This window comes from Malaya genurostris, chromosome 3, assembly GCF_030247185.1.
Source record: "Malaya genurostris strain Urasoe2022 chromosome 3, Malgen_1.1, whole genome shotgun sequence".
NCBI lineage: Eukaryota > Metazoa > Arthropoda > Insecta > Diptera > Culicidae > Malaya > Malaya genurostris.
The window spans coordinates 4,776,890-4,798,358 of record NC_080572.1 but is presented as its reverse complement, the minus strand read 5'-3'; the positions used below and the strand labels follow the sequence as shown (position 1 = coordinate 4,798,358).

The window sequence follows — 21,469 nt, the reverse complement described above, 5'->3', positions numbered from 1 at the left end:
GTAATGCATCATTTCGCGAGATGGCGTTACCTGTTCATACCATCTGTGTAAGGCCCTCTGAAACACTGTTCTATTTCATATGGTTCTATTTCAAATCTCAGACTAAATATGCAAATCGCCAATCCACCTTACTCAGAATTTGAGACAGGAATATAACATAGATTCAAGTTACATGCATTTTGATAAAAAATGTCATCTGACTGCAGGAAAAAGGAAATTGGACATTAGATGAAAATGTAACGAAAATCTATTTTATAACATCTGCCGGTCTTCTTATAACAGATATACATCACAGCTTATCTGAAACATATAGCAATATGTAAGACAAAAATTAAAAATAAGAGGATACAATAAAAGAGAATTTCTTGGAGTCCGCTCGATTATGACGTTTTAATTTGTAAACTCGTAACTCATAAGAATTTTAAAAATAAGCATTTGATGAGATTCATATTTCATAATAACTGATAGGTTTCGTCAACTCATCACGTTGTAGTGTATTGTAATGAATAGCCAAATTTTTACTACTCGTATGGTCTATGAGAACTATCATGTATCTGAGCATTTAATAATTTTTTAAGGAATTACCTAGATGTATATGTGATCAATCGATCACGACAAGTATCACACATCTCTCGCCTATGAACCCAAAGCACAGTACAGAGCTCATGCCAAAGATTTTGATCTGTAACAAAGAATGAACAATTTCGCTATGGGCAAGAAAATCAATGATAAGAGCATTTTGCATGTCTTACACAACATGGACGAATGTTGTGTTTCTCCCATATTAGTCAATCGAACATACTCGTGGTTTTTATCCATCCATAGTTAGTGTCTGTTTTACTAGCGAACAAAACGTGTCGTCCACAACTATCAATCACTAAAAATATTCCGTATTTCTATGTGTCGATTTTGCATGATACGCTTTGTGCGATGGTTCGTTCCATTCATTTCTTTGGAATTTTGCGCACCTTTTTATTTCACCTGAATCAATGACACCATATTAACAAGATATCCAGCTCTCACATTTCCCGAACAAATAATTGGCAACATCCTTTTTTGCGAGCATGGCGCCCCAGACGAGTCCGCATCGAATCCAGTACATAGAAATAGGAGAGAGAAATGTCAAATTCGTGCGCGCCAAAATAGCAGCATTGTACACCCATACAGTTGGCATGATATGTTGAATGTGATACCGTGCGATGGCGTTACTGTACTGAAGATTGATTTCGCTCCAAGCTGACAGGGTCTGCCCTTAATACTCGTTCATACCAAATATTTTAGAAAACTTCAACTTCGAGTTAATTTTTTATATTTCTTACTACTAAAAATTTCATCATATATTGCTAAACACATTTCAGATAGTATATAGAACAAATAATGTCTCGGCCATAAATACCACAAGAGATATTCATGATTAAGTTCTGCCCATTCCTGTACAGGGTAAATTTTGAAAAAGCGCCACATAGTAAAGTGAGTCGTATTCACGACAAAACTGAAATTACATTTCTTTATTGTGTTCTTTTGATGCACGATTGCTCTATGTACTACGCATTGACCAAAAACCTCAAAGCGATGCCGACATCGATTTCTCAGAGATGTTCAAGCCAATTTTCACATAGTCACACGATGGATCTTATATTCGTATATTTCCGTTTAGTTTTATCCGAATCAAACTTTTAGTTCAAGAAATATAGAGTAATGGATGTTTATAACTATCATTTACAGCGACGATGTAAAAAATGTTTATAATCATGTTCAAAAGTTGTTGCTTTCTAAAGGTCTTGTTTTTTTATTTGTTATAAATTCACTTTGATTATTTCGACTATGGCTATACGATTTACTGTTCCAGAAACACCGAAATAAATTACCTCTAAATGGTACTCACATTGATCTCGCAGATTATACACAAACTTACTGATCGTACAGTAATAAAGAAAATTTTGGAATTTTATTAGAACTCCCGATTTCGAAAATACTAGTCGAAGATTTTTGAATACTTCCTATCTTCATTTAAAATTTTGCTGCGAAATAAAGAAACCTTGCTTAAAATTATTTCAATTTGAAGGCAATATTAGTCTACAATCTTAATTTGTCAAGACAGGTATCCGGTTCCGGAAGCACCGAAAATGGCGGTAATGAATTCCAAAATTAAACTCACACCGAACCTGGATACCGGACCTGGAACAGAATTTTGAATCTGGATTCCGGAACTGAATACTACACTGATTCAAGAAGCTAGTTTTGTATTTAGAACTTAGTACTGGGCCTGGACATGAAAATGAATTCTGACATTGACCAGAATGAACGAAGCTAATCAAATTTTTATCGAGTAAGTAACGCGAGAATGTAAATTAGTATGATGTTGCCCATGAGATGAACGAATTTTTATTCGGCCGTAAAAGTATTTAGTTTGAAAAATCCTGTTTTTCATCATTTAATTTGATATTTTTTCTCAAATTAGATTGCATTCATCTATTTTAACATCTATGAAGAAAAAAGCTACGAAAAATAAGAAAAGTGATATTTACTTTTTTTGATTCCTAAAGTTTTCGAAAAATAAACGCCCCCAAGCTTCGTGCATAATGCGTTGAGATTGCAATGTTTACCAAACCATATTTGGATGTTCTTTTATACATAAAAACACAGTTTCTCCTAAAAAAAAAGCGCGGATTCGGGTGCAGATATCCATGTTTTCAAAGTTGGGAATCTGTGTGGTATTTGTAGTGAAAACAATTTATTCAGTGAATTCTTAGAGTTCAATTGAATAAATTTCAAACTTATAACTAAAGGGTATGTATTTTTTAAAGTAATCCAAACAAATTTCTGCTATAACTCTAACAGTAATTTGTTTACGAGATTATTCAATCAATTTTCTGTCAGTTGAGAGAAGCAGACTATAAGGAAAATGTATTCAAATAAAAATATTTTAATTTAATTTGCAAAACACAATGAACTTAAAGTTTTTCACCATTCGTAGTTACCACTTACTCGGTTTTTGTGATAGATAAACTGATTAAAACATCTACTTCACCTTGTTAAGAAAGTATGTATATTTACAAAAGTTACTAATAATTGCACTATCTATAGACTAAACTGTATAATTTTCCGTTTACGTAATATTAACAAGTAGCCACATAACCTCATGAGCGCGTTTCATAGTCGCAAATGTTTTCTGTGCACAACTCTGTTCTTACTCACGAGAGGCGACTTAAGAAAATTTTTATATTTCACTTTCGTATCTGGTGAAATTTTTCCCGGAGCAAACGCGGTCCTGATGATGTCTCCTTCAATTTCGGTTGGTATACGCATCAAACAGAAACGATTGACGAGCTCTCGTTCTTGTCGTACTCCTTCGGGTGTAGGTTCAGTATAATTTGTTTCCAACGGACGCTCCATAATATCCGACATATTGGGTGAGATAATTCGTTCATTGGATCCACTTTTGAGAACTGGTGTAGATGTTACTGGCGATTGCTTCCCTTGAATATCCTGAACAGCTGGATGAACGACTGATGCCGATTGGTTTCTTTCTAGATTTGTGTTATTCTCGTTTTCATTAGTATGATCCGAATAATTACTTTCCATGTACGCTGAGAAATAGCGTGTATTATTAGCAGTGATATTACTAAACTCCAACGAATCCATTGTTTGCTTCAATGACCAAGATATTTTTATTGCAAGCGCTACTAAAATGGCACTGAACCATTCAAAAATTTCACTCATGTTATATTTCAAAATGTGTTGGTAGATATATCCAAATAAGTTAAATCCACCTATTCCATCGGTAGTCAAATGATTCAACAATATTAGACGTTATACATGCCGTATGACTGACTGATCGATAACTGACTGACTTAGAAAAGTGGCTTGAAGCATTGTCTAGCAGGTATATTTTCGTCCCCTTCTTTAGCAAGACAAGAATAACAATGTGGAAAGAAGGAACACAAAGAGTATCAATCAACTGCAAGTCGTGATCGATGAAATTCAAAAGAAAACAGTCAAAATAATGGAGAATGGCTCATGGGAAATAAAATAACCGTTGGGAATCTACCTGACTTAATAAAAGAAAGTTATGATTATAATTGACTAGATTCATGTTTTCTTACTAACAGGATATAGCAACATTACAATGTTGTAATAGTAATATTATTACTGCTATCGTTTTTCTGACCAAAAAATAGAAAATGTTGCTAAATTAGTATATGTTTCGACTGACAGATCTGAACATTTTATATATGCATTGGAAAAGATTACTTGGAAATTTACATTATGAAAATTATATATTACGAACTCGTAAAATTTTCTTCTAATATATTCAACCAAATTTAATTTAATTGAGGATACATGCCCAAATCGAATCAGCCATTCAAAAATATTTCAAGAATAAGTAAAATGTGTACTAAATGTAAAAAAATAGAATAATTTCGTTAATGCGTTCGACTGAATAATTAGCGCCAAACTCAAGCATCAATTTGATTAAAGCCTCTACTGTAGCAAAATGAATAAAGCTCGGAATCAGCGTTGCCAGGTCATTTTTTCAAAAATCTGTATTCGGCGCAAAAAATTATCTGTACCATATCGGTATCGAAATCTCTTCTATATAAGCTCCAGGAAAATGTCACCAAGGCTCATTAGGGTGACAGAAAAAGGTCCCACGACAACCTTTCCTCAGTCTATTGCACCTAAAAATCTAAATCGATAAATTAGGTTTTTTACCGTCACTGCTAACCTCAATCAGATGAACACTTTTTGACAGTCCAGCAGTACTGTTTGTAAACAGAAATTTCTTTTGTTTGTTTATTGACAGATTAGAACAGACCATTTACGGTCCGTATCGCCTAAATAAAGTTTTCAAACATTTGTTCACGATTGAATACGGTTCCTTTTTTATATTCATTAAATAAGAGTGACTAGTTGCAAAGTGTAAAGATGATTGTTTTAGATGTGCTCTTCAATTTTTGTTTAAGCTTGTTTGTAAACAGTACCGCTGAACTGTCAAGGATGAATACTTGTTCATTTGTGTCGTCACGATAAAAAACCTAATATCTGTATGATCCGTGAATTATCCATTAAACTCACGACGTAAAATACACTGGTGGCGTGTTAAGACAGTTTTGGTTGTGTTGGTAATTTTCTCACGAAAATAAGTATGGCGCGCCGGGATTCAAGCATGTAAACATAAACAAACGACCATTTCAGATCGGGATTTCACTTCTAAGTTACTCCAGTTGTCGCGCAGCCTGGCGAATATTTGGCACTAATTGAAAATCTGGACATTTTTTCTTCAAGGGCTTGCAAGGTAACGTCGAAATATAGAAAATTGTACACACATCCGATTCTGTTCATTTCGTTGAAGGAAGGATTTGGCGGATAGCACTGTGGTATCTTTTACAGTTATTATGGATAATGGAGTGATTGTGCTGTGGGTGGCATTTCAAATGCAGGTGATGAAAACGATTGAAACATCCCGGAACAAAACACCACATTTCACTGTCAATATTTTTGCAAACAGAACCAACTCTAAATATTTTCATAAAAGCAACTCCCGGAACGTCATTTGTTTATGTTTTTTCTTCTTCACGTCTCTCTGTTATTCCAAAATAAAATGACAACCGCACTAACACATAGAAAAACGTGATCACCAGGGTATTTTACATCGTGCATTAAACTGAAGCTCATGACTGACACTGCTCCAACGTTGCCAGGTATACCGATTTATTGGTATTTATACAGATATTTGACCTCTATATCGCAATACAGATATGTACTCTCAAAATACCGATAATTCACGGATCGTACAGATAAATACCGATTTTCGTTGATGGCATGGATAGACAGGAGAAAAGGTTGCAACGAGACCTTGTTTTGTTTGCTCACCAAAATGAGCTTTGGTGACATTTCCGTGAACTTATATTGACGAGATTCTGATACCGATATGGTACACATAGATTTTTGCGCCGAATACAGATTTTTGGAAAAATGACCTGGCAACGCTGCATTGCTCTCTCAAGACTGTCAGCACCAGAGATGCCAGGTGAAAATTTCAAATATCTGCAGACAGGGTCTGTAAATCTGAAAAAAAATCTGCAGTCAGAAGTATGTCTTGCTGGCAGCAATTTCTATATAAAGTATGACACGCAAAACTGACTTGGTGAGCAAAAAAAAAAAAAAAAAAGGTCGCGGAAATTTCAAAATTCTGTAAATATAGACGAAAGTCTGTGAGAATTTCAAAAATCTGCAAAAGTCTGCGAGAATTTTAAAAGTCTGTAAAAGTCTGCACAACGAAAAATGTCTGCAGCACTATACCCCAAATCTGCAGATTTACAGACAAATCTGCAGACCTGGCATCTCTGGTCAGCACTGATGATTGAAACGTCAATTTCATCGGTGTAATTTGTTTACTATTTTCCCGTTTTTGTTTTCAACCTGATTATTACCTTTATTATGCTGGTGATGACTAAATACATGGTGTAACAATATATCTTGCCACTGTTCTCATTCCATTTTCGAAAATGAATAGTGAAAAACCAGAAACAGACTCGGATGCTCCAGAAATGCCCGATGGTGAAGAAGTACTGTCGCAAGCGGAAAGTCAAGAAAGTATCGACGCTGGTAATTCTGATGAGTCGTTTCAAAGTCAAGAATTCCTTCAAAGAAAACTATACTTTCTATTAGAACATCTGAAGAAAATGCACTCAACTTTACCAGAGTGAGTATTATACTTTTTACAAACAAAAGCTTGTTTCATTATTTAACTGCAGACAATACCAAATAAGAGTGTCCTATGAATTGCTGGCTGGATTGGCAAATTCCTTACTGAACGATACAATATTCGAGATTGTGAAAGGACTGATGGAAATCCAACATGTGACGGAAAAGCATTTGATGCAGGTTAGAGAGAAAGTAGAAAATGATCATCAACGTAAGATTATCACAGTATCATTGCAAACATCTAGTTTTAATCTTTGAATCTATTCCAGTGGAAGTAAAGCAATGGGAATCTAAAATTCAGGACCCCGAAGAACTAGAACATATTATTGCACTGATGAAAATTAAACACACCAAAAACATGAAGGAAACTGATATGAAACTCGTGCTGCATCTTGATCAGAAAGTAAAAGACCAGCAATCGACTCTAGAGAAAGCCGGAGTTCCAGGGTTCTATGTCACAGAAAACCCGAAAGAAATAAAAATTCAGATGTATTTATTAGACTTCATTCTACGGTTAAGTCGGATGAAATTTGAGCCCAACAAATAACATCAGGTGTCAGCTGTCGATGAGACAGCGTTTAACGACTGACATTTCAAATAGAAATAGCACGATATTTTTTATAAGAAAGCGGATTACTTATAGTAGCAAAAGCGATGCGACAATATAATTTCAGGAGAAATCGGCGTAGTTAATATTCTCCTCTAATAAATTTTGAAGATAAAATGAATTAACTACAGATTATCGTCGTTTAAATATTGAAGATATCCTGATAGCGTTAGTAATGTTAACTGGTTAGAAATTGGAGCTAGGATTGATAGGTTTGTTCCTCTGCGGGCCTAGGGCTGAAATACAAACTACTACGAAGGCGATTGAAATAACAAAAAATACTTTTCTCGAAAAAAATCGAATACAACAAAGTGACTTGAAAGCTATACTAGCTTGCGACTTGCAGTCAAGTTTTCTGTATATCCCCTCTTAAAAATACTACACCAATACTATTTGGAGAACACATGTTTAACCCACTCTAATACATGAGAAATTTTCCTACACTGCAGCATAAAAACCCATCGAAGGAGGAGGGTCATCTAAAAACTCCTCATTAATCAGATTGAAATAATTGCGTTTAGTTTTCAGGATTTCTTGATTTTCTTTATTTAATCCCATTTTTTTAAATCCTAATCAAAAAGAACGTTTCTTCTTTTTTTTTCTTATGGTAATCAAACATGTTTTCATAATTCAATGATGGATAATATCTGGGTTATGAGCAAATTATTATTATTCGTCAATTATAATCTTCATTGATATACACCCCGTTTCTGTATTTTGTTATAATCGGACTATTTCGATCCAATACGAAATTTTTCATTGTGTATCTCGATAGAGTTCGAATTTTCCATACAAAAGTATCACTCGATCGAATTACATAATGCAAAATTGCATATTCGTTCGAAGTAATCCGATTCGAATCAAATACAGAATCCGGGTGATAGAATCGTAATCGTGCAATTTATCAAAATGTTGCCCTAGTCGCAAAATGTTTTATCATTAACAGTATTGATAATAAACACTATCAATTTCAAATGATACGTTAACGTTTAATCATGAAAGATAGTTCTTGACATACTGAATTTGTTCTTCAGAAAGTCCCAAATACTCGGTTTCAGTTTCGAACTGTTCCAAATCTCCGCACCCAGCTAAATAACCGTTGAGGCGTGCAGCAACATGCGAGGTCATCAACAAATCCGGAGTCAATCCTAAACCTTGGGTCATGTCGACATGCCCTTGTAGGCGGTACTTTTGGTTGGAACTAAATCAGCAACTGTGCAATTAGGTCAGGTTTCAAATATTGAATCCATCATTACCTTTTGGCTGGATAAAACGTACTAGCAGGGATAATTTCCGTTGCAATCAATGCGTTTTTCTCCTTAGCTTGCTGATTGTCCTTGCTGGTTTTCGCAATCTGACACTGCTCCTCATTGTGATACATTATCATCGACATATACTCTCGCTTCAATTTGACCGATAATCTGTACTCGTGGTTATTCCAGAATATATCCAACAAATCTGAATAATTTATCTTCGTTGGATCATAGTGAATTTCGATAACCTCCGTGTAATCTCCGCTATAAAAATGAATTTTATTATTCAAAGCCTATGTGAAATAATGTCTTAGTACATTTGATTATTTGGATCTTCAGTTGTCCCACCAGCATACCCTACACACGTTCTTATTACTCCTTTGGTGGCCCCGAACAGTGAGTCGGGAGCCCAATAACAGCCCATACCAAACGTTGCCTTTTCGCAGGGAGTATCGACATGATGCAGTGGATATCTCTGTCGTAAAATGAATATTTTTTCTATATGATAGCTAGCCAAGTAGTCCAACATTTACCAAACATACCGTCATTTCACAAACTCACTTTGAAGAATTCCAACTACCTACAAATATCCAAATTGAATAAAGTTATCTAGAACTTGAATGGAAAGCAAGCTAAGTTGTCGATTTCGACATTCACTACTCTTGCCTGAAATTCAATTAGTGTTGGTAATTTAACTTCACATGATGTATTAGTGAAAGGAAGAGTTAGTAAAGGCCATCGATTGAAATTTTCTAAAACAAATGTATTCAAAGCACATTCCAAATTATCGTTACTATTACTTATGTGAACATCAAACATTATCCTAAAACTCCTCCTTTTCAATAGCAGTTTAAAAATACAAATTGTGCTAATGATGAAAAGTGTTAGTAGGCAGAAATACAACTTCGAATCTAGCACTAACACAGTGGTACCCATTCAAGAATATGCGCTTATGTATTGGAAAGTATACAGCTGACGATTAACTAAATCACAAGAAGAGAGACCAAATCAAAACAATCCGACAGGTTCCTTTCAATTCATTCAATTTTAACTTTGAACTCATCTTTGAAGCCTTCAAAATTGTCAAATTTCTTTTGAAATAATGCCATTGTATTTGATAAAGAAGCAGCTTTCCATTTTGATCAGTTTTGGCGTAGTTTAAAATTTTATCAAAATTGTGCTTTGCACATCCAAGATCAATCCTCCAAACGAAATAAAAACATAGAATAAGTAACATAGGATTTGAAACACGTGCGTTTGAACATTCGATATACCTGTCACGTTTTTCTCACGCTACAACAAGAACAACGACCAACACGAGGCGATGAATTTGGAGGAAACGGCAATCGAGACAAAACAAACAGCAAACGATAGTGCAGCTATGTCGTTAAGTGTGTGAAAGCCGGCATTATTAAATCATTTAAAACTAACTTTAAACATTAAGTTTTGATGTTAGGAAGCTACATTTTTGCATGAAACTACATTTGATGACTAATCTTAAACCGAACTATTAATTGGTATTAAAAATAACTCGAAATTATAGATCTAATGATATTCTTAGATAGCCTACTATGTTTCTATCATCTATGGAATCTACACAAAATATGGAGTAAGAAAAAAATATTGTTTTCACATTTAACTCGAGAATAAGTCCAGAAATACCGCTTAAAGTAGCATCATGAATGAGATTCCTCATCTCGTTCGAAGTAAGTCGTTCGTCAGCACATCTTCGTCACTTTTTCTATCTCATACAGTGCAAAGCGTCGCGTGGCAGCACACAATTCTTGAACTTCCTTAAGTAAACGAACACAAATAGTTACTAGGAGAGGTTGTCGTCATTCCAGATATGCAAAATAGTGCAGTGCAGTAGTTTGAGGAACGGAATCTTCCGACCATGTTCGTTTCAATGTCACGTAACACGAAACGACAGCATGATTTAGCAATTGTTGAATACAGATTCAACACTCCTTCCACACCAATACAGTCGCGCTAACGGGAACCAACAATCGAATTCTGATAAGAAAATGCTCGTATACAGAATTACGGCGTGAACGAACGCGTGCACAAATTTACTCAGACTAAGAAGGTCGGCTTATCAGCGAATTTAACAAAAAACATTCTTTGTGCAAAATTTATGCCCACTCATGATGAAAAGTTCAGTTTTTAGGCCAATAAATGTTAAATGTAAGACAAAATTGATGTAAGTAATTTAAATATATGTTTAAAGGGTCTCACTGATAAATAATATAGAATTAAAAATCATTGCTCAAATACCGATATGAATTCCTTTAAAAGAAAGCAATAACTCTTGTGCTATTTAGAACTGTATAGAGTGTGAGTGTACAAAGTATAATCACATTATTAGCCAAAGCAGTTTTTTTCTTAATCGATAGAATTGTCATATGTCCCACATGCAATATTACATGCACCAAGTTTTTTGTTTATTTCTGGCGATCTCGAATTCGTGTATAACCACGTTTGTCTCTTAAAAGCAAAGCGAAGGCTTGGCATTACATTCCTTTGGTGGAATTTGGCCTTTCTGTTTCAACAGACTTCGCAGCCGATTCTTAAGTGTACAGAATCATTACATGGCTAGTACTATGGATCCTACTGACACTAAGAATCCTTCCAGGTCGGGGCTCGAACATACGAAAACTGGCTTGTAAGACCAGCGTCCTATGCGTTGAACCGCCAACCCGGGACGTTTGTCTCTTGGACATTACGATATTTATACAATTAGCAATATAATTATTACAATTTTTACGCAGCTTTGGAAAGTTTTCAAATTTTTTATCGTTTTCAAATATTGCTATTTTGAAGATGTACGATTTTATTCTCTAGATTGAGAGCTCCCATATCATGGAATTGTCCTACTGCAATTGTTTTTTTTATTGATTTTACTAATATACCTGTTGATTTTCTTATAATAAACTAGGTAAGCAAACTTGTTGTTTTTCGAATGCTTTCCGTTAGACAACAAATCCCAAAACAAAACTCCCTTTTATTAGCATGTGTCGTATACCATTCAAATCAATTCGTCGAGATTGCAAAGTGTATGTGTATGTCCATTTTCCTAGTGCAATATTAGCTACCCTATTAGCTATTATTACAATGCGGGGAACATGTCATTGCTCAGCTATAGTAATGACACCTCTTTGTAGCTTTTCATTTTCCGTTTGAGGAGTGTGCCATGGCTCTAATGTGATGTTTTATCCCACATATCTGGCATGTTTTATTGCTCAATTCGTGTTAGTGTTACTGCTATGCTGCTAGTATGCTGATTCAAAATTGACAGCTTGGAAAACAAAACATCAATCGATAAAAAATTTTTAAATCAAACAATTTAGAACTTGGAGTTTTTTGTGGTTACTACTGAAAATTTCATCATGAATTCCCGATAATGTTCAAAATATTGTTGGGTTAAGTACAAAAAGAGATATTCACGATTAAGCTCTAACCATTTTTGTACAGGGTAAATTTTGAAAATGCGTCTCATAGTAAAGAAAGTCGTATTCACGACAAAACTATGACAATTTATAAATCTGAAAAAAAGTTTTGAATTTACTGTATTTCTAAAGGTTATATTTTCTTGCCTTCAAACTTACATATATAGATATTTGAAACGAAACTGCCGCCCCTTTTTCCGATTCTGTACAATGAAACAAGGACTATTGTTAAAATTTTTTGGAATTTCATAGTGTTTTTAAAAGTTAAAAATCGAAATTTTTTCGATGCTGGAAGACAAGATGTCACTACTAAAAGGTCTTTTGGTACTCAATAAAAAAAAACGGACATTTTATTCCACAGAACGTGTCGAAAATGGAATGTAAAGAGCTCACCAATATCATTGAACAGCTCAGATGGCAAATATTGTACTCGACGAAGATATTCTATACATTGAAATATTCTTATATATTAACAATCTAATTTCGCAAAGGGAGTTTCAATTTAATGTTATCATTTGTCATCATGAAATTCCGGTCATTTTCAGTTTACAAAGTTGACCAATGTTAAAATCCAAGTTTCAGTATTAGTGTACATTGATCCAAACAGTCCAAAAATCCATTGATATCAAAATTATTCAAATCGGCTCAGCACCAACAAAGATACAGTCTTTTGAAAAAACCGTTTGAGATTTGGTAGTCGAAATGTTACGGAATGGAAAACTATGGATTATGGATTGAACCGATGTTAATTAACCCATGTTGCATCAATTTAAAGTTAATCACAATAAATTACCTATTGCGGAAAGGTTTTTCAAAGATATTACAACATTGGGTGGATATTTTTTCAAAGTGGACCAAAATAAAATAAATCCCAAAGTGGGCCAAAATATTTCTGTTATCCTAAATGTCAGATGAAAAAGAAATAAATAAATAAATAAATAAATAAATAACGATCTTACAGTTTAAATCTTGCCACTTCGGATGCCTAAGATAATCGATAACTGTTATTCCAGTCCACGAAAAATACTCTTGGTCAGATAAGTTATCATTGTAATTGATATTGTTCGGTGCACATGATTACTGAACGTTGTTTTCGTTTGGCTTACCCATCAATTTCATGCAATGAATTGACAGCTCGGGAGTATTGCTTAGAAAACTTCTTTTTTTTTGCATTAACAAAACAGCTTTCGTCGTTTATCAACAAAACCTTTTTTGCGGATTTCGGCGTTCTCACATACTTAGTACACAAAAAATATCCAAGAAAAGTTGAAGGCATGTGTATTTCATTTCAGAGTCCTAATAAATAATAATACAGGTACTATAACTTAACAATCCAAGCTACTATGAACAATTCATCCTTACGTAAGCAAATTTCGGGAATGGGTAACATTTTATGAAAATATTACCTAAAACGCTAACAATTTAATAGTTTTAAACCAAATCTTATTGCTCCACTTCTAGCAGAAGATTCCACCGCCTTCGTTATCTCGTACGTAGTCTCGCACATACTCGATCTGTTCCCCACTGAGGCCGAGCCGTTCGGCATCCTTATTAAACTGTTCCAGTCCACCTACACCAATCAGATAACCGTTCAACCTGGCAGCGACATGTGAACTGCGCAACAATTCCGGAGTCAAGCCCAGGTTTTTGGCCAATTGGCGGTGACTTTGTAGACGGTACTTCTGGTGGTAACTGTAAGAAATGAATTCAGTGTCAGAGCCGGCTCGGTTTATAGATAGAGATAGGAACGTGACTCGCTACAATAGTGGTGATATAGTAATAGTAAAGCGCGCTCATAGCAACTTGTTTCATATTGGTGTGATCCGACATTGAATGGCAGCTCGTTTCAACCTTGATCGTGAACTTGCAAACCGCCGTTCAATCACCGAGATCATTCTACTGCGTTTATTGAATACTTACTCTTCGGCGGGATAGAAGATACCGGCTGCTGCTATTTCGGTGATGATTTGCTCGGGGACCCGTTTTATTTGCTCTTCTGCACGACTTGCCTCTGCAATACGACGCTGCTCTTCATTGTGATACAGAATAAGTGACATGTATTGCCGCTTGATGCGAGTGGTCAGTCCATATTCGTGATTATTCCAGAACAGATCCAGCAAATCCGAATAACTTATGATTGAAGAATCGTAATGAATCTCAATGACTTCCGTGTGATCGCCCCTGTGAAAAAAAAATATTTGCAATCAGAACTTAAACACATGAGAAGCAAACTTACATATTTTTGTACACAGGAGCGTCTGAAGTGCCTCCAGAGTATCCAACACAGGTTCTCAAAACACCATGGGTAGCCCCGAAAAGCGAATCACAGCCCCAAAAGCAACCCATTCCAAAAGTAGCTTTTTCATAAGGAACATTGACATGATGTAAAGGTTGGCTCTCGACTTTAGAAACTTTGTCGATTATACCCAAGTTTTTCTGAAAAAAGTGAGAATAGTGAAATTTTATGCATGTATGTTATGTATATTTTTATTGTTTTTAACTTACCGTGACGACCATTTTTTATGAATCACGATTATAACAAAATTATAAATTTCAACAATTATACCTTATTAACACTTAAAGTAGCAGATATTATTAGATTCAATTATCCTCTGGTATGATCCAAAGCAGAAAGTGTATTGAATAGTTGTATTCACGGCAGCTCTATTTTATACGCGCTCGATTCTCATGCCAGTGCCCGCGAGATTGAATTGTTATCAATTTTTAAGCAGAAATCCTTTTATTCACCACCACATCAGCAGAAATGGAGGCATTTATTTGACTACTTGTTACATGTTATATGTGCTATGTATGTGAAAATCTGACACTACAAATTTATGAAATGCCGGCTATACGATACATAGTCATAGCCCCATCGATGCCAGTGGTAGTTGTGTTCGAGCTGGTTCAGGAGAAGACAAGCTTCCCCTTTTCAACCTGCGCGCAATGTTTAACGCAAGTCATATGAAACTAAATTATTGGGCTGTCCAATAATTTGAGGATTTGTTTTCGTGGCCGATTAAACCATTTTTTGATGAATAAACAATTTTTTTAGTGGATCTCGTTGTCGCCCTTCCTCTTGAGGGTGAGGAGCTTCCATTTTCATCCTGCGAGGATTGCCTCTCAATCCTCGCAGGATTCGTTAGCGGCTCGTCTTATATCCTTTGCGTTATCGTCGGTGTTGTTGCTATTATTGTTGTCAAAAGTGTTATTGAGAGTGGTTTCCATTTTTTGATCGTTTTCATTATTGTTTGTAGTATTTTGCTCGTTGCTAGTTGCTGTAGATGCGTCTTGTTGCACATTGCTTGCAGTTGCTAGTTGGTTTGATGGTGAAAGCGTTTTTGAAACAGAAGTTACCGCTGTTGAACGTCTTCAGTTGAAGTCTTTTTTGTAGTTTCGATGCAGGGTTTACCGTTGTGAGCAGGTTGTTAACTAAACTGACATGTAATCAGCTGATTCTTGCAGGTAACCAGTGATCCGCTCTTACATTACATTAAAATAACCTTGGACAACTATAACAGATAGGCATTCTAGTGTCCGGCTACCTCACCTCTCAATTTAGACAACCGTGTCCTCCTAGATTTCTCCGTATTGATTTTGAGGGAGACATGACCGCCAGCCGTTTGCCATACTGCTGGCAGCCAAAGTGACCAGAACAACGTTGGAGAAGAACTTAATTTTTTGATCATATTTCAGTATTTGTCCGGGTAATTAATTTTGAATCGAATAAAATATTTTACTTATCACAAAAACACCATTTATTTAGTGTTGGGCATCTTTCAAATACTTTAACATATTTATTAAAATTAAACAAACCTGTTTCCTACAACCACCCTGTCAGCTTGAAGCGAAATAAATCTTCAGTTCAGCAACGACATCGCACGGCATCACATTCAACATATCATGTCAATTGTATGGGTGCGCAATGCTGCTATTTTTGTAAGCACGAATTTAACATTTCTCTCCCCTACTTCTATGTACGAGATTCGATGCGGACTCGCCTGAGGGCGCCATGCTGCCATGCTCGCAGAGCAAACTGAACGATTATTTCGCGCAGTATACCATTCAACAAACGCTCAACGACCAACAAAATATGATCGCTTGCTGAGTGGGCATGTGTGCAGCAGTGAATGAATATGTACGGAATAGTAAACAACGAACGAATGTTTTAGATTATTTTGGCTTTGAGCATAAATCAATTATGGCGTTTATGTTTTTAATTTGCACTACACCGGTGCAGTGCTACACCGAGGCATGAATAAACGAACAAAAATGACGAAAACATAAACAGTAACCATTGACTACAATTAACGATTCCATTGCACAGAGCTACACCAAACTTTTGATGAGTGCTACACCAGTGGTATCGGTGCAGAAAAAGTGTAGCACTGGTGTAGTGCAATTGGTAAAAACGAACGGTTTAAGTGCAGCTTTCGCTACACCGGTGTAGTGCAATTTAAAAACGAAAACGACATTAGATACATAGATTTCCCACTGTACGGAGACACTAACAGCGCTTCCAATGAGCAACGGGTATACGTTTTTCCTATAGCTACTGTGGTTGTGTAAAATGCGCTGGCAACTTTATACAGACATTTTAGGAGCATTTAGGCACCCATTTTTCACCAGATGTCAAGTCAAAACACCATGCGGGAAGCTTGATGAATGTGATTATACAAACAGGCTAAAAATAAAAATCCAGTCAAGCAGAACAATTCTGCTAACATAAGTAACTTATCAAAAATAGAAACGCTCCTAAACATGCTCTGAAGCAATTCGTGAAATGTCAACGTGCAAAATAAAAACTGTGATATCAGTGACTCGAAAATATATTTTCCAGATAAATAAGACTATACTGTACTAGCCATTCACTGGAAAAATAAATTGTTCATCTGCTTACATGCAATGTTCATCCTCTCTCGTTTGTATAAGTGTAAGCACACCGTCACAAAGAACATGATGCGTAGAAAACGAATGTTGTTTCGATTCTCATTGACACCAACCTTCCTTGGTTCATCTCATAGATCTCAGTCGACGCCGCGATAGATAGTCGAGTAGTCTCCTCACAATTCCATCTCGTTAATAAGCCTTAGTTTTTATACTAAAAGATCTAAACCGAACAGCAAATTAACATTAGACATTTCTAACAAACGGTTCCGTTTTATAAAACAAACATCAATAACAAAATGTGTAAGTGCGTGGCTGGTAGCGTTGTCTGCTGGTGAGTATAATATATTAACCACTTGTGTTCCAGTAACCTGTGTAACAGCAACTAGAAAGATTTGGTTTTGTTTCATTGAAAATATCCAGAGCATTCAAACTTTATGATTGTTCGAAACGGCGGCATAAATACGCTTACGAAATCAAGTGTTTCAGAACCAGATTGTTTAGTAACAAAATCCTTCCCTTGGGAAAAACACTGCAGCTTTAATCATTGGTATGAAGTTGTATAAATCGTTTATTAGCGATGAACGCTCCGAGCAGATTCTATTAGCATCACTTGTAAAAGTTAGTACAATACCTAACTGTTGAACGATATGAATATTTACATATATTTTACGACAATTTGATAACTGCTCAAGAATATTTTCGTTACAAATAGAACGTTGCACTTAGCGTACACATTAAACACAATGAAGTAACGAATCGTTCCGTTTCGATTAATCCCAATTATTTTACCCTCTAATATTCTCAACTCATTGAAAAATTGAAACCCAGAAGCTGTATAGGATATTCTGTACGACGTACAGCATAAACACTAAAGAGTTAGTCCGGTTAGTCCTCTAGAATCATATTTACTAGGTTGGGTCACCAATATGTTATTTATGTTTTGAAAGTAGCGCCTTACGTATTAAATTTCCGTCTTGTATTGAGCTTATGGTTTCACAGTTCTGCCCGTTTTTCTTTCGATCAATTTTCCAACTCACTCTGCTTGGAAGCATGTCGGGGTGGTGATTCTACTGTCAGTTACCACACCCTCGTAAATGCATAACCCGCTGGGACCAGTCTGACTGGCGCCGGTGATCTCATCTCGTTTCGTTAGCATTTTAACGGTAACAAAAAGTGTTGCGACAACAAAATTGAGTGTAACGCATGGAAAACATGATACAAATGTAGGGAAAGAAATTGTTAGTTCCTCGCCATGAAGGATGAATAAACTAAGAAATGGAGTTCGGTTATTCACTGTTAATTGTGATTCCGTAAAACAACACGATTCATCGAACTCGACCTTTGATTTTTTTGCAAATAAAAATTTTAGATGTTTTGAATAATTTTTTTCAGAAAAAAAATTCAAGTTCAAGTTCAAATTTGCTTCAAGATAAATCTCGGACTCAAATTGCATCACAACGAAACTCACCCATTCAATCGATCATCTCCAAAGTTTTTAGTTCGTTTTATTAAATTTCAATACCATATCTACTGTTCATAAGGTCTTGTACAACATTTGGACCAACATTTGTTCGTATTTGTTACTTACTTTACAAAATTCGCCATGTGGAAGAATGGGCAGAAGTTAATGGTGAATATCTCGAGTCATATCCAACCCATCAACATAATTCTTTCTCCATTTTATTAAAAATATGATCAGGAATTTCGGATCATATTTTCAACATATATTATATTTTTTCTCAAACTTTGAAAACAATGCGGCAAATTCTTTACTTTTGTTTGCTTTTTTCGCGCACGGACAATGGTTTTGAGCTCGTCAGGCACACATCAGCCCCAATTTTCAACTGATCGTGTATAAAAGGTGAACCGCTGTCGAAAAAATATCAGTTCTTGTGCGTTTGATGGAAATAGACGTTGTGGTGAAGATTTTTTACCAATAGCGTGGTGCAAAACATCAAATCAAATTCTAATCGAAAGTATCCAATGGGCAGCCATATGAATGTGATGCAATTCGAGTCCAGTTTTTTGCCTTTCTCATATAGAAACAAACAAAGATTCAAATGAAAGGTCTCATAGTCCCATAGCCTGCTATTAAATTTCATTCCGATCCGACTTCCGGTTCCGGAGATATAGGATGATATGTACCAAAAAAGTGAAAAAGATATGCACTCACTTTTTTCAGAGATGGCTGAACCGATTTTCACAAACTAAGATTCAAATAAAAGGTATTATGGTCCCATAGCTTGCTATTGAATTTCATTTGAATGTGACTTCCGGTTCCGGAGTTATATGATAATATGTGAGAATTTGAGAAAAAGTTCACACTCAATTATCTCTGGAACAACTCAACCGATTTTTCCAAACTAAGATTCAAATGAAAGGTCTTATAATATCCTAAAAATTTGTGGAACATTTTATTAGGATCCGACTTCCGGTTTCGGAACTAAAGTGTGATAAGTGGAAAATTACCAATTTTATTGGTATTTTTCCACGAACGATGGTTAAAAACAGGTACAAATCCCCTAAAACTGTCTGATAAATTCTTCTAGTTTGCAGAGCTTGTTAGTTTGTGGGCATGAAAACTTAATTCGGCATCACTGGTCCCCTCTTTTTCTGTTTCGAGAGCACCGAAAGTGGAGAAGAAAAACTCCTAAAACTAAATTCACTTCGATTTCTCTGCGATGCTTGAACCGATTTTCACAAATCTTGATTTGAATTAAAGTTCGTACTGTCTTAAAACCTACTGTGAAATTTCATCTGGATCCGACTTTCGGTTCCGCAGTTGCAGGGCGATGAGTATCAAAGTTTTCAAATCGACGTATAGAGTGACAATATGTACAACACCGAAAGAAGAAGAAAATACAAAACGAATGTTCTATTTTGTACACGTTGTGTAGTGATGTCAATAATAATAATAATAATAATAATAATAATAATAATGAAAAAGGGGACGGGTATAGTGTGATGGGTAAGTCGATGCCTTTCACGCAGCCCGCCTGAGTTCGATTCTCAACCCCGCACATAGGATCAGAAAATTTTTCTGGCCCGAAGAGGCGAATGACCTTAAGGTTAAAACCTCTATAATCGAAAAATAATAATAAAAATAATAATCCTATTACATTTTTTTTTTTTTTTTCATAAATACGTTTATTTCATAGGCAATATACATAAGTTTTTCTTCGCCGTGGCATCCACAATACATAGTAGTTTAAACCTAATACATTTCGAATATCATATTAGTATGTTGGTACTCATTAGTTAATCTAAACACTGTTTTTATCAAGCGAGTTGCTATTTTAAATTACATTAAATAAAATACATTTATTTTGTACATGATCTTATAACTATTTCAGGATTGTTTGTATCAGTTCACCACTTATATTCAATATCCTATAGTTGGCTATTGGTTGAACTCATGGAAGAGAAAACAGTTTAACATAAAATAAAATTTAAATTGGAACTCCAATGGATTTAATGAAATGATAAAGAAGTTTCATGTATGGAAGGTCACGACAAGCAAGAATGTCGCGAACTGGGACATTGGATAGTCTACCTTGGGTACGCAAGGAATTTATTAGTTGAGATCTGACATCACGAAACTCCACGCATGTCCAAACAACATGGTCAATATCGCGGTAACCTTCGCCGCAAGCACAATGATTAGTCTCGGAAAGTCCAATTCGAAGGAGATGTGCATCTAACGTGTAGTGATTGGACATGAGTCTGGACATCACACGAATGAAATCTCTACTCACATCCAGTCCCCTGAACCATGCCTTTGTCGATATTTTAGGAATAATTGAGTGCATCCACCGACCCAGATCATCTTTATCCCAAGAAGCTTGCCAGCTGGCAAGTGTTCTTTGGCGAGACGCGCTATAGAATTCGTTGAAAGCAATCGGTCTCTCATAAATTTCACCCTCAATAGCACCACGTTTGGCTAAAATATCGGCTCTTTCATTGCCTGGAATGGAGCAATGAGCCGGAACCCAAACTATTGTGATTAGATAATTATTATTCAATATGTCGTTCAGACACTGTTTTATTTTACCCAAGAAAAACGGTTCATTTTTGCCAGCAGCGTTTGAGCGAATGGCTTCAATTGCACTCAGACTATCTGTGAAGAGGAAATAATGGTTTGGAGATAATGTGACGATTACATTCAAGCTATAATGAACTGCTGCTAACTCTGCTATATAAACAGATGCAGGTTCTTGAAGCTTGAATGAGGCCGAAACATTATTGTTGAACATACCAAACCCTGTCGCTTCTTCCATTCGCGATCCGTCCGTGTAAAACATTTTCTCAGAGTTAATATGCCTGAACTTACTTGAAAATATTTTTGGGATTTCCATAGAGCGTAGGTGGTCCGGGATTCCACGCACTTCGCGCTGCATGGATGTGTCGAAAAATAAAGTTGAGTCAGGTACATTTAGGAGGCTGACACGGATAGGAATATATCTTGAAGGGTTGATTTCCTGTGACATATGGTTAAAATATACTGTCATGAATTTTGTTTGAGATCGAAGCTCGACTAGTCGTTCGAAATTATTAATTACCAT

The 21,469-nt window shown here is 35.7% G+C and overlaps 3 protein-coding genes across 6 annotated transcripts; 1 reads left to right on the top strand and 2 right to left on the bottom strand.

Moving 5' to 3' along the window:
* The first annotated feature begins 6,356 nt into the window (after nucleotides 1-6,356).
* Nucleotides 6,357-7,446, top strand: LOC131437486 (gonadal protein gdl). Its single transcript, XM_058606868.1, has 3 exons — nucleotides 6,357-6,709; nucleotides 6,762-6,922; nucleotides 6,981-7,446. Exons 1-3 carry the CDS (start codon nucleotides 6,513-6,515, stop codon nucleotides 7,256-7,258), a joined length of 636 nt encoding a protein of 211 aa, XP_058462851.1. The 5' UTR covers nucleotides 6,357-6,512; the 3' UTR covers nucleotides 7,259-7,446.
* Nucleotides 7,447-7,834: 388 nt separating this feature from the next.
* Nucleotides 7,835-10,428, bottom strand: LOC131437485 (peptide methionine sulfoxide reductase-like). Of its 4 annotated transcripts, none has more exons than XM_058606864.1 (5): nucleotides 10,234-10,428; nucleotides 9,105-9,151; nucleotides 8,889-9,046; nucleotides 8,575-8,835; nucleotides 7,835-8,519 (listed from the first exon to the last, which is right to left on the bottom strand). In XM_058606864.1, the coding sequence occupies exons 2-5, from the start codon at nucleotides 9,117-9,119 to the stop codon at nucleotides 8,312-8,314; spliced, it is 642 nt and encodes a 213-aa protein (XP_058462847.1). In that variant the 5' UTR covers nucleotides 9,120-9,151; nucleotides 10,234-10,428; the 3' UTR covers nucleotides 7,835-8,311. The 4 variants fall into 4 exon arrangements, with proteins under 4 accessions (XP_058462847.1, XP_058462850.1, XP_058462848.1 ...); XM_058606867.1 differs by having other exon boundaries at nucleotides 9,114-9,151; nucleotides 10,205-10,426; XM_058606865.1 differs by having other exon boundaries at nucleotides 9,114-9,151; nucleotides 10,234-10,426.
* Nucleotides 10,429-13,272: 2,844 nt separating this feature from the next.
* On the bottom strand, nucleotides 13,273-14,710 carry LOC131435957 (peptide methionine sulfoxide reductase). The gene is made up of 4 exons (XM_058604268.1): nucleotides 14,523-14,710; nucleotides 14,254-14,453; nucleotides 13,938-14,198; nucleotides 13,273-13,709 (listed from the first exon to the last, which is right to left on the bottom strand). The coding sequence occupies exons 1-4, from the start codon at nucleotides 14,532-14,534 to the stop codon at nucleotides 13,475-13,477; spliced, it is 708 nt and encodes a 235-aa protein (XP_058460251.1). The 5' UTR covers nucleotides 14,535-14,710; the 3' UTR covers nucleotides 13,273-13,474.
* Nucleotides 14,711-21,469: the final 6,759 nt, after the last annotated feature.

Bases quoted from the DNA above. Each gene is read 5' to 3' on its own strand.
- LOC131437485 (XM_058606864.1), bottom strand. The intron at 8,836-8,888 runs GTACTAAGACAT...TCATTTTTATAG, and splicing joins GAAGATCCAAATAATCAAAT to CGGAGATTACACGGAGGTTA. The intron at 8,520-8,574 runs GTAATGATGGAT...TTGCTGATTTAG, and splicing joins ACGTTTTATCCAGCCAAAAG to TTCCAACCAAAAGTACCGCC.
- LOC131435957 (XM_058604268.1), bottom strand. The intron at 14,199-14,253 runs GTAAGTTTGCTT...TTTTTTTCACAG, and splicing joins GCTCCTGTGTACAAAAATAT to GGGCGATCACACGGAAGTCA. The intron at 13,710-13,937 runs GTAAGTATTCAA...CATTTCTTACAG, and splicing joins ATCTTCTATCCCGCCGAAGA to TTACCACCAGAAGTACCGTC.
- LOC131437486 (XM_058606868.1), top strand. From the start codon at position 6,513: ATGAATAGTGAAAAACCAGAAACAGACTCGGATGCTCCAGAAATGCCC. The intron at 6,710-6,761 runs GTGAGTATTATA...ATTTAACTGCAG, and splicing joins ATGCACTCAACTTTACCAGA to ACAATACCAAATAAGAGTGT. The intron at 6,923-6,980 runs GTAAGATTATCA...AATCTATTCCAG, and splicing joins AGTAGAAAATGATCATCAAC to TGGAAGTAAAGCAATGGGAA.